Raw genomic sequence first — 13,456 nt, forward strand, 5'->3', positions numbered from 1 at the left:
TAACAAAACCTTCCATATTGTTTTGAAAAAAACATAGATACTTTCCTTCTATTAGCATTCAAAATAGAAATTGTTGATGTAATGCATTAATTTTCTTTAAATACCAAATTTACCCTTAACCAACTTTATTCTGAAATTACAAACCAAAAAAATGTTTTTACTTAAAAATAATTACAAACCATAAAATTTAAAAAAATAACAAAACAATTTAGCATTAAGATACAAAAAAACAATACAAACTTATCTAAACCATAGGGAATTAGCCAATCTCACTGGATGGGTACCGTTTAGATGAGAGGGAGTAAGGAAAGAGTTGGATGTGATTGAGTATTCTATAGGTTTATGTCTATTCATCTCTTTAGATGGGATAAAGGGTGGTATTTATAGAACTCTAGGGAAGTTTTTATATTTTGATCAATGGTTGGGGTTTGTTGGGTTTGGAAATGGATGGATGGGTACCGTTTAGATGAGAGGGAGTAAGGAAAGAGTTGGATGCGATTGAGTATTCTATAGGTTTATGTCTATTCATCTCTTTAGATGGGATAAAGGGTGGTATTTATAGAACTCTAGGGAAGTTTTTATATTTTGATCAATGGTTGGGGTTTGTTGGGTTTGGAAATGGAGGGTGAGGATTAAGGGTATTTTGAAGGAAAAATTGATGTGGGAGATGGGATGGAAGCGCTGGCTGAAGAAGGCAAGAGGATTTGTGAGATATTGGGGAAAATGGTGGAAAGTCTTAGTGTCTGTTTGCTTCGAATGGGATCGAATTTGAAATTAGAATCCTTGAGAATCAAAATAAAAAAATCACCTATTCTGATGTTTATTTGGTTCAATCAGGAATCAAAATTGGATTCCGACTGTTGCTATTTGATTCATTTGGGGTGGGAATCATAATCAACTAAAAATTTTGAATTTTGTATTAGTCCATTTTTTATTTCATTATTATTTTGTTAATGTTTTATGAATATATAATTATTATTTTATTAGTACTTTGTTATTATTATTGCATTGGTACTTAGTAATTAATATCTTAGTATTTATCAATAATTTATGAATATATTTAATATCTTAGTATTTTATGAATATATTTTATTAAAATATAATATAATTTATTTAATATAATCTATTAATTTATTGACATTAAGTTTGGAGGAATCTCGTTCTGCTAAGAATGGGAACTAGAATGCCATTCCAACCAAACAAACAATTGGAACCGGAATGGACCATTCCAATTATGATTTGAGGCACTTATTCTAGGGAACCAAATGGAGTGAAGTAAAATGAGACTTTCCATATGGAGGTGTTTGGCCTAATTGATTATTAATCTCGCCCCATATTTTAATTTTTTTTTACTCCATGGGGCTACACAACAGGGGGTAGCCCATTCCCTTTCCCTTAACCCTCCCCAACCCTTGGTGGCTGCGGGATTTGATCCCATGTCTCTACTCCAAAGAGTCAAAGAACCTACCAACCGAGCCACCATCAGTTGGCTCGCCCCATATTTTTATGCATATATTCAAATATTGCCGGCCTTTGACATTTAAAGTGGAAGGGAGGACTTGGCCATGTGGATCCCAAGTTTAATTTATTTTGAAGATTCCAAATGAAGGACTCTCATTTGTTGTGCAAATCAAGTTTTTTAGCGGGGTGATATGGGACTTTAAGAAATCTGATTTTAGTGCCCTAGGACTTGGATCAAAGCGGCCTTTATGATGGTGAGATTTGATTTGATGATCGGGACAAGGTCAACCATGTTGGATTCCAATTGGAGGGTTATAGATTGATTAGACTATATGGATAGTGGATTTTAGGTTTGATCGGATGTTTTGTAAGAGAGGTTCAAGGAGGTTGGTTTAGTTTAGGAATGCGACTAATGTTGAATTTGGTGTGGGTTGGGCCTTGGATTGAAAGAGATTCCAAATGAAAGATTATGATTATTTCTAAATTCAGATATTAAGATAAAGGGGTAAATAGTGTTGGATTTGGATGATTTTGATATTATTAGATACGAAATTTGAGGCTTTGCATATCTACGGGGTTTGATATCAGATTTAATGTAAAATTAAGTTTGTGATCAGAAAGATTTGAAATGGATGATAGAATCAATTTTGATTTTGGGTCTTAGACTGGAGGGATAAGAATGCTGGATTTGGATGGTATTGGTGCAACTTGATTCAGAACTTTGGATCTATATATCTGTGGATTTGGATTAGGTTAACTTGGAGGTTTAAATTTTGTAAAATTTCAGAAATGCCCCAAAATTGGTTGAGATGTTTCTCGAGGTACTGTAGAAAAACAAAATAATAAAATATGCAGAAAAGGGATATTTACACTATGGCCATGCGACCAAGACCCTTAGCATAAGTGCTAAAGGTCGGTTTAGTACCAGCCCATGGTCACCCATAAGTTGTACTTGTTCATTTTGGAGACTTGGGTTTGGGGGTGCAAATGGATCAAGCCCGATCTGAATCCGATAATATTTTTCTTGGATTTGAATAACCCTATATCAGATTTTTTGGATCTTATTGAGTTGAATAATAGGATTTGATTGAAAATACATTTATATATTTATAAACATGTTTATTTATAAAAATATATGTATATATTAATATATTTATTTATAAATATATTTATATTGCATTTTTGTAATTTTTTATAAAAATAATTAAGAAAAAGTACTTAGTTTTTGTTTTTCTTTTTATATAAACTATTACTTTTTCTTTTAATAATTTATTAACATTTTTCAGAATTTAAATCAGATAGAATCATATTCAGATATCCAGCATCATTAGCGCACTCGGATTCGAATCACCCATTATGAGATCCGACCGGATTTTTGGATTGAATCTCAGATTACGTACCATCGGATCGGTTTCGGATATACCATGGTTCGAAATCCTACCCGATCTGTTTGCATCCCAACCTGGGTTGGCCCAAATTATAAGAATGGTCTAAAGTTGGTGGACACGGCCACACGGGCATTGTAATCGGGTACGTGTATATCCGTAGGCCAATTGGATATCCATTGCCACCCGGCAGTCCGGCACTCATTACTGGCAAGTTTGAACTTTGAACCATGCAGACTCCAGACTTCTGATACAGTTGATAACTGATACCGATGGCATTCACGCCACTATTTTGTTTGTCCAGTAACCGCTTTCCTCTTCTCGTCTTCCGAGTTCCGGCCGCGCTAATGTCTTTCCCTCTAAGAATCTCCGGAAGGCAGATTCCGGCATCTCACCGAGAGGTAAGTCAATGCCACTTCTAGGTTTTTCGCCCTCTTACTCCACTCGTGTATCTGATTCTGACGAATCTGTTATCTCAGTGTCTCAAAATGTCTAGGGTTTTCACGCGCTTTTACTTTCTGCATCCGAGAAGTGCTTCAAAGAAGCAGTACATACCTCAACGTCTTTGCTCAACCACCGGCAATGGCGACGTGAGTTTACTGTTTTCATTGTAAAATTGCAAGTCTTGCTCTGTAGTTTTACTTTCATTGTTAGGAAATTCTTCATTTTCGTTTGCCTGTCAGTAATTCAATATTCGTTTCTTTTATAATGGCATAAGTTCTTATAAATTAAAAGGGATTTTTGTATGAAGAGTAGCACCTGAAGTCGTTTGCTCCAATCAATACTACGGCCTATCATGAGGTGATGGCATACAAGTTACAAAAAGTGAATTATTTTGTTTTTAAATATCTTCTCTTTCTACAATTTCTCTTTTTTTCTGAGAAGTTAAAGTTGAGGTTTCATCAATCAAAATGCTATCAAGGAAAACCCATTTCATTTTATTTTATTAAAAAAGATTATGATTACAATTCAGTGAACTCAGATATTGATCAAAAAAAAAAAAGCTTTTGCAGCCCATGGATTAATAGCGGAAAACCTTGCATTTCTTTTGCTTTCAACATAGAATTAATTCAGTAAAAGATGTCGAATACAACTAGGAGGGGAGGAAATCCATTCCCCTTCAAGACCTGAATGATAACACCAAGCAGCTAATTCATGTGATAATATATTAAACTGCCTACGAATAAAAGAAAATGAAATTGTCCCAATTTCCGAAACTAAAGCCTTTGCCACAGCCTATATTTTGCTGTATTTTTGTCTCTGTAATACCATATTTTCACACCATTCATTTAAAATAACAAGTAATCTTTCTTCATTGAAGTGCTATGCAGTCAAGACAAAGGGTTCTTACAAAAATTTCTTAAGTTAGGTAAATGGCTTTCTTGCTGACTCCATATGGTTGGGACAAAACTTATCTGGAACTGCACATGGGCTTTTGCTTTCACGAATCAACCCCTTTGCAATCAGGTCATCCCCTTCTCTTCACTTGATAACTCCCCAATTAACAAGCTCATCAAATTGTTCTAGTAATGGCTGCACTTCCTTAGGGATTTTTATCAACTCTTCCAGATGGTTAGCCATTAAACTCCTAACAACCAGCATATATATCACGCCTGACTTCTTGCATTCCTTCTCAATTTATAGGCTGAAAGGTAACTTGCAACCTTGCTGTCCTTAAAGGATTTGTAGCTTCCTCCTTCATAGGATGCAAAGTGATCTTCTTCCTCCTTCTGGTTGGTGTAATTATTGGCATCCGTAAGATGCACCATTTTGTGATCATATAACCAAGGTCTTCACAAAAGTAAATGACAAACATCCATAGGAGCCACGTTGCCATGCTTCATCATATATATATATATTTGATCAATAACAAATGGCTTTCCATTAATAGAATTAAGGATTTGGTACATGAAAGGGGAGATAAACTTTCTTAACTCTCCCATCCAAGAAGTCCACCCAACAGGTGGGAAAAACAATTACAATTGAGCCTAGAAAATGTTTCATCATCATATTTATCACCAAAAGTAAATCTTACAAGGCAATGTGAAGTAATGGGAAACTCCACACCTTTTTGGAACCAAGCAACCTTGTAAGGTTGTGGATGTTTCTCCATAGGCAGCTTTATTATTTTATTATTAATTTAATAACATTTTATTATTTTATTAATGTTAAGGTTCGGGGTTTTCTGTCATGAGTTCTTTACTTCTTGACAGACTTTGGAATGGAAATTCCATTCCCTAGGGGGGGCTGGAATGACAATTCCCCCATATGAGGGAATGTCGTTCCACCCAGAATGGGAATCAAAATCCCATTCCTGCCAAACAAACAATTGGAATTGGAACAGGCCATTCCGATTCTGGTTCCAGGCACCTATTCCAGGAAACAAATGGACTGTAAATCTATTTATTGTTTAATTTAAGTAAGTTGATCATGTTGATTTCGTGTTAATTCAGGTTATATGCATGGTTTAGTATAGAATTAAACAAGTTAATCATGCTAATTTGGATTATGCAAGTCATGTCATGTTATGTGTGTAATAAACAAGCCATGTTCATGTTTGAAAATTTGACATGATTAATTAATCGTGTTGTGTTGTATCAACCCCATATATTTGAATACCCCTATCTTGACACAATACGTACACAACACGGGAACACGAATTGCCCTAACAGTATGTAAGATAATTTTGGTTAAAAAAACTTGTCTTACCAACATATAAACAGTTTACCATTTACTTTAAGTTTTTATTAAGGTTATATTATAAAAAATGAAGTTCCAAGTTGTTATTATTGTAGGCAATCATAGTTGTCAAGCATTGTAGGGTCAAGCCTGATTATCCTGACTAATAATTGACTTTGTTTTTGGGTCTATATTATAGGACCGCTTAACAATTGGTTTGGGATTGGTCCACCCTGTCCCAAACCAGACTCGAGCCATTGGCAGCTATAAGTTGTAGGATCTGCATATAGAATACTTGCTTTTGTACATTCATTTGCATAGACATGGTGTTGCGAATGGTATTTCTCTAAAGGAGTGAGTCTTGCAGATGTCAGCTGACTGTAACTATGGAAACACTACAACAGTTGTTAAATTGAAGCAGCAAAATAACACTAATCTCTAGCTTTTGCAGTGCGTCAAGGTAGTGAATTATGTCTTTACTCAAGTAGACAATGTAGGATTTTGGGGTTCTTTGTGGCTCTAAAACAAGTCCACCAAGAGAGGGAGGGAAAGAGATCGAATGCTTGAAGGCAGATAAGCATATTTGGGCTCCTCACCTAAGGGTTTGTTTTCATGTGTTTTTTTTTTTTTTTTTTTTCAAATATCTTTGTAATTCTTTGCCCTATCCTTTGTTTCCCTTAGTTGTAGAAGACCCCTGTAATAATTCAGAAAAGAAAAGAAAAGAAAAAAAAAAGAAAAGAAAAGAAGTTTCAGCAGATGGTTGTGGAAGAAGATGAGCGAAGAAGAGAAGGGAAGAGAGTAGAGAAGAGAGAAGAGAAGAGAGAAGAGAGGAGAGAAGAAAAGAGAGAAGAGAAGAGTTCGATCCCTCTCTCCATCCCCCCCAAAGATATCTTTTATTTCTTTAATTCTAATCTGAGTACGATTCCATGAATACCCTTAATAGGGCGGCTGACACTAAAGAAATAATAAAAAAACAAAACAGTCCATAACTAAGGTCCACTACTTAAAAGAACCTAAGCATAAACATAACTGAAATAAAAGAAAGGAACTAAGGTCCATTCTGCCCATTCTTATTACACCCTTGAAAGAGCTCTGGTGCAAACCCATTCCCCCTAAATTAAGAGCCTTTTGTTGGGAAATAGTTTATGGGAAGATTAATACTTTGGAAATGCTACAAAAGAGGAGACCCAATTTATGTCTCTCTCCAAACTGGTGTGTTTTGTGCAGATCTGATAATGAGAGTTGCTTTCACATACTGGTATCTTGTGCCTTTGTTGCAAATATTTGGAATTGGTTTTTTTCCTTGTTTGGGTGCAGGTAGTCTTTACCAACAGAGGCTAACATGCTGTTTGATCTTTCTATGTTTACATGGCCAAAAAAGAGGGGAAGAATAATGTGGAGGTATGTAGAGCAGCCCTGGTTTGGACCATTTGGGAAGAGAGGAATGTCAGAATATTCTCTGAGAAGGAAAAAAGCAAGGAAGAGATGGGGGATTGTGTGTTGATTAGGGTGATTCACTAGATCAAATCTTTGGACCTGTTTTCAGTTTTTCCTTGATAATATTTGGAGGAATTGGGAAGTAGTTGCAAGAAGTTCTTCAAGAAAGGAAAGAGCAAGTGTTGTATGGCTACCTCCACTTGAAGGCTATGTGAAGTTGAATTATGATGGGAGTAGCAGGGGTAATCCAAGACCTGATGGTATAGGAGGGGTTTTGCGAGATATGGAAGGTAAACTGATAAAATTGTTTTCTCCAGTGGGGTTTGGGGACTCTCTGAAGGCAGAACTGCTTGCAGCTTTCCAAGGAGTACAAATTGTTAATGAATTGAATATAGCCCAATGTGGTGATTGAAGAGGACTAAGAATTGGTGGTGGGTTGGCTAAATGATCCAGTCTGTAATATGGTGCTATAGGGGTGAGAAAATAATTTAAATGGATCATCGAGAATATGAACTTGAGGATACAATGGGTGAGGAAATTGGCAAATGGGTTAGCGGATACTCTAGCTAAGCAAGGGGTGGATAGGCTGTCTTTGCTTTGGGCTCACTTGTAATGTTTTTGTTTTGGTTATAGAGAGGTAGCATCGTGTGCCTGTCTAAGGGATGCTTGTAATAGTTATATTTTTCAGCCTCAATAAAATTTAAAGTCATTTATAAAAATAGAATGCTTGAAGGAAAAACTCAAGCAGCTGTATTCAAGAGTGATAACTAACAAGTATTTGGGCAGCCTTTTATACTGCTGAGCTTGAAAAGGGTTGCAACTTTTGGCGCTAAAACATCATACAAAAATGGTTAAACAACAAGTAGATAAACTTGTGATCGGTAGGTAGGTTTGGTCGGCAGGATCTGCGCTGAGGACAGAAGACTATGATCAATGTTCACTGTGCATGCTGGGTTTCTGTCGAAGCTCTCATGCGGCAAGATTGCAAAATGGAGGGATGCGATCTCACAAGCAGGCTCTGGGTAATGTTGTGGTTGTCACGAGTTTGACATTGGTGAGATCAGGGTAGGTGGGACTGGGACCTGTGTTTGCAATCTCAGTAATGCGGGTCAACGGAGCAGCGAGTAGCGATAGGCATGCTTGTTTGATGGTTCCCGTAGCCTTATGGTGATCTAAAAGCTTCATGTGGTGGGTCCTTCTTCTTCACTGATTCTGGAGTCATGGTCTTGGATCGTGTGGGCTGCATCACATGGCAACCCCATAAATTGAGTGAAGGTGGTGGGGCATGGAATTTATACTAAAAATTGAAGTGCCCAACATGGAAATGACACCTATTTATGAAGGCATCATGCAATGCGTGTTTTAGACGCTTTGATGCTGGCATGATGAGTTAACTTACTATCATTTTGGTTTTCTTTGTACCATGCATATATAACATTATAATTTATCTTAAACATTTATTTGGGTTGGATCTGTTCTGTTTTACCACTGCATATCTTTCTGTGCATGTATGACCCGGCTTTTTATTTCAAAGTGATTTCTTGTTTTCTTTTGCTTTTAGTTTTCTTAGCTCTAAGAGTTTTTGTCATGGGAGCATTGAATTGATTTATCCATCTTATTATCCACATTAGTTTTCCTAGTTTCAAATTTATATGCTAACATCTCATGTTTATGTTCCGTCTTTTGTGTCAAGGTCAGACTTATGATATTTTAGAAGATGGTCATCGTGGCTCTTCTTCTGATCATGAGGGTAATATTAGCTTCTACAAGTTTTTCTTCACTGCATAAATAGGACATTGCTGAGTTGCAAGCTTAAGCTAAAATCCAAATGTCATGCTCTATCTTACTAATATTTACTTATTGTTTCAGATTTTTTACTCAGAACTGACATTCTTACTTTGTTTTCAGGCATGAAGGAGAAAAGCACAAGCCAGAAAGCTAAAACCTTTACATCCAATGAGTACTTACTATTTGCCTTACCATGTAATTTTTCCAAACTACAGGCTGCTGAATTTCATTTATAATTTGGTGATGGTGAGTCTAATTATTGTCCTTTCAAATGAAGGTAAATTTTGAAACGTAACTATAAGTCTATAACATATTAAGTAGGGTTGATTACTAATAAAGAAATTGTGCTAGAAAAAGAAGAAAATAGAATTCTTGGTTTAGGAATAACTAGATTCATTAATGCAATGGAACTCAAGATCATGAAGAATTGACCTTAAGTGGAAATAAATATTAAGGTCAGAATGTTTTTGAAGCTGCTATTACTAGCTGACTCCTTGTTGACAGCCAGAGGTTGCTGGGCTAGCTTTGCTTGCCTTTAGCCTAGTTGCCTTCTTTTTGTTCCTTTTTGCATCTTTGGCATAGAATGTGCAAATGGAATGTTGAGTGGTCTGTGTGTGGTGATCAAGAGTAGATGACAAAGAAGTAAGGTGAAGAAGAAGAAGAGGAAAGCAAGGGCTACTGAAAAACCTTGGGCCAGCCGCTTAGGTCTATAGCTCTTATAATATTACTGTACAAGTACAAGGACAAAGCTCCTCTCAGGTAAATATAAGTATACATAAACTCATGACTCTACATTTTTTTAACCCCTAAATTAACTACAGGCTACAGGTGGAGGGCCAAACCTCATTTTTCTAAAACAATCCTTGGAGGGGAATGTATTACCCCAAACCTATTTGCTGTCAAATCTCTCTATGTATGTTTTTGTTTAATATACACAATTTGTAAGTTTGGAACTCCCATCCTATCCAAACTGATCAAGTCTCTTGTATCATGTGGTAAGCTTCTCTCTTATATAAACCATCTCTGGCCTTGTTGAGCTTGAACTTGGTGGTTTCTTATGAAGTCCAATATCTTTTTTTCCCACTCTAAAACCAAGTTGTGAAACACACCTGCTGTAAATCAGAAAACTATAGAAAAAAGAAAAGAAAGAAAGAAGAGAAGATTTCAGCAAAAGCTTGTGGAAGAAGAAGAGGAAGGAAGAGAGAAGAGAAGATGTTTGATCCCTTCTCAATCCCCTCAAGATGTCTTTTATTTCTCAATCTAAAACTGAGTACAATTCCTTAGGTTCCCTTAATAGGGCAGCCAGCAATAAGAACTAATAAAACAAACAAAAAGAGGTCCATAACTAAAAGAACATAAGCTTAAAACATAAATTAAAAGAAATAAAACCACAAAGGCCCATTCGACCTATTCTTTCTACAGATAAGTTGCAAAATTTTGCCTCTTCCAAATCCTTCACTGTACCCCCAGTCTCTCCTTTGTCATACATTTTCCATATTTAGAACAATCCTGTAAAAAATCAATGGAGTTATCTTAGGTTTTATAAGTTAAGAAAACCGAATTGTGGTCTCCTGAGAACTGTTGGAAGTTGTAACTTAGGTTTTATCATGGCACATTTATGCCACTTTATAGTTTAATTAAGAAGTTAAGTTTGATTACACTACAGGTGGTGCTTGATCTTATCCCTAGAAATTCATCCATGTGGAGTCATAGTTGTCAAGGTGTCGCCTAGGCGCCCAGCCAAGGGCGCCTAGCCCAAAAGCCTTGACTTTTAGCAACTAGATGCCCTTCTAGGCGACTAGGCGCCCACCTAGGCGACAAAAATGACAAGGCGGGCACCTTTTATAATATCATTTATATTGCTGTATCTTATTGATGTATGTGTTAATACATTTTATTATATGCCATATATATATCAATTATACTTTGTTTTAATGTTTTACTATTGAAATTTAAAAGATCAAAGGGTTTTGAGAAGAGAAAAAGAAAGAAAGAAAGAAAGAAAGAAAAGAAAGAGGAAAGAAAGAATAGAATAATAAAGTTATTTTTTCTATTCTCTCTCTCTCTCTAATAAAATAAAACAGAAACTCCATCCTTGTTTTTTTCCTATTTTACTTTCCATCTTGAATATTTATCATATAAAGTTGATAACCATCTTTAGCTGCTAATTGATATGAATATTCTCTATTAAATACTTTATTACAGTAGTATTATTTTTGAAAATAATGAAATTAATATATGTAAAAGATTTTTATCTTTTAGATGTGATGATTTGCCACATTTTTAGAGGAAATTTAATGATCTTAATAAAGAGAATTGCTATTTTTTCAATTAACATACATGCTGAATGGTATATAAAACTAGGAAACTAGCCAAAAGTCAAATTTTTATATTTTAAAATTTTTATCGCCTAGGCGCCCCAGTGTCGCCCAGAATTGCCTAGACGCCTTGAAAACTATGATGTGGACTTTTTTCCTTTTCATAGTCCTTTTGCATTTCATATTATTCTATGGCTTTATTTTTAAAGGTGGAAAGTTCTGTAGAATAGGGACTTGATTGATGGTATTGGGTTGATCCATTTTCATTTACTTTACATTCAACTTTGAAACTTGACAGTTTTACCAGAATTTTACTTGTAAATACAATACTTTTATGTTATTGATAGAAAAATTGCTGGACATAATATCCTTTTGTGATGTCGGGTTAACCTAGATCTTGTAAATTTACCAAGTTATTTTTTTTTCTCACTTTTTTGTTCTGTATCATGTTTATTTATTTTTTATTTTTTTATTTTATTGTACTATCATTTATGAACCTTCCAAATGTAGTTCGTCAAAACCATTTGCTTTTATTTATCTCTTTTTCTTTCTTTCCTTTGTTTGAGAACCGGAAGTGAATGGCATCCATGCTTTATTGTTGACAAAGTAGTTGCTCTTAGACTTGGGCTTGTATTCTCATGTTTGTCATCCCATTGTTTTACTATTACACCAAGCAATAACCCCATGTTGGTGTGTTATTATTGTTTATTGGTAAAGTAACTATGCATTAGAATTACATTGAAAACGGTTTTCTCAGGACACTGAAGAAGCTGAGGAGATATGGCATTGCTGGTATTTTGTCATATGGGCTACTGAATACTGTTTATTATCTTACGACATTTCTCTCTGTCTGGTGAGTTGAAATTGATACCTTTATCTTAATAATTTGGTCCATTTCTTAGGCATAACAATTTGATCTTGTGATATTTGACAATGCAAAAGAATCTACTGATTTTAGGTTTTCAGCTATGATGCCCAGTTTTGGATACGGATACAGTCATGAATACGGGAAACTGGGAAAAAACTCTCCATCTCGTATATCATATGCCCATATTTCGAAGCACCCACTTTGTTCTTCTTACCCATGCCATTATAACCTTGGAATCTCTCTCCACCTGTAAATCTTTGATATTGGGAGAGTTGGCCAGCCTTAGACCCTGCTCCAATGCCTATATTTCTGCTCTCCCCAACCCCCTTTGGACCCGAGTAGATTGCTTGAATGTTTCCTCAAATTCCTTCCTCATTTCTGAAAACACCCTTATACCAGATGGCCCCTGGTTCTTCATTAATCAATATTCAGCTCAAGTCTTAATAGTGGGCAGTCACCATATCTGATTCTGCTTGGGGTTAGCTGATGAAGAGGAGGCCACAATCAACCAATTTCTACATGTATCATCCATCATGAAATGGTGAAAGCGTCTAAAGTTTTCAAAAATGCTTGTCTTCACCAAATTTTTTCCATAACAACTTCTTTGGTCTACTTCTCTCTGAAAATTCTTGAGTTTCTTTTGTCCCAAATGCACAAAGAGTGGTAGTTCTGACACATCACATTATTTTTCCTTTGCCTCTTTTTCTAGGAGGCAAGTAAAAGGAGGGTGCAAGAAACTCTGTAGGTCTGAAAGGGGGTATTCACCTGCATCCAAATAAAGAGAAGAAAAACTTCAAAGTGCTGTTAGCAAATTGATAGTTGATTAGTAAATGGAATGACTTTCACCACTTGCCTTGCGGAAAATGCAAAATGTGTGGGGAGAAAAGGCAATAGGATTTTCTCCTTAGGAGATTCTCATAGGTATTGAGCTTATCATGCAAGACTTCTCAGCAAAACCTTCTAGTTTTAGGGGGGGGGATGGGACCTCTCCAAATGGGGGAAATAGGGCAAGACAAAATGGGAGAGGGGTAAAAAGTTTGGAAGGCAGTCAGGGCAACAATTGTCTGGACAAATTGGGAAGAATGAAATGAAGGAATATTGAAGGAAAGGTACATGATCCTAGAAGATGTTGTAGACAGCATAAAGACAAAAACAACTCACTTTGTAAAAGGTTTGGAAGCATTTCAAATGTTGACAGTAGCTGATATCATGATGGCGTGGTTCGAAGTAGCAAGCTCTTCCACTGCGAAAGACAAAGTAATAATGGATTGGAAGTTCCCTCCAATTAAAATCAAACAGAACTTTGGTGGAAGAGTTTGTATGAAAATGCCATGGCGTTTTGGGCGAGGTGAGCCCGAAGAAGTTCCTAGACACCTAGGCACCTAGGCATTGCCTTGACAACTATGAGTCATTATAATATCATCTACATACACAATATGGAAAGTAATCAAGTCACCATTCTTCTTGATAAACAATTGTTGATCACAGTGTGATTGCTTAAAGCCAATCCTTTGTAATGT

The 13,456-nt window shown here is 35.9% G+C and overlaps 1 protein-coding gene across 2 annotated transcripts in view; it reads left to right on the forward strand.

The window, feature by feature from the left end:
- The first annotated feature begins 3,040 nt into the window (after positions 1–3,040).
- Positions 3,041–13,456, forward strand: part of LOC104604181 (uncharacterized) — a 47,660-nt gene continuing 37,244 nt past the window's right edge. Inside the window, exons 1-5 of one of the 2 annotated variants that reach the window (XM_019198891.2) lie at positions 3,041–3,247; positions 3,326–3,436; positions 8,661–8,712; positions 8,871–8,922; positions 11,826–11,921. In XM_019198891.2, coding sequence (XP_019054436.1) covers positions 3,119–3,247; positions 3,326–3,436; positions 8,661–8,712; positions 8,871–8,922; positions 11,826–11,921 — 440 coding nt within the window. In that variant the 5' untranslated portion in view covers positions 3,041–3,118. The remainder of the gene's footprint in view (positions 3,248–3,325; positions 3,437–8,660; positions 8,713–8,870; positions 8,923–11,825; positions 11,922–13,456) is intronic. The other variant, XM_010268448.3, reaches the window with a different exon arrangement.

This window comes from Nelumbo nucifera, chromosome 2 (genome assembly GCF_055504915.1).
Source record: "Nelumbo nucifera cultivar China Antique chromosome 2, China Antique-T2T, whole genome shotgun sequence".
NCBI classification, from domain to species: Eukaryota; Viridiplantae; Streptophyta; class Magnoliopsida; order Proteales; family Nelumbonaceae; genus Nelumbo; species Nelumbo nucifera.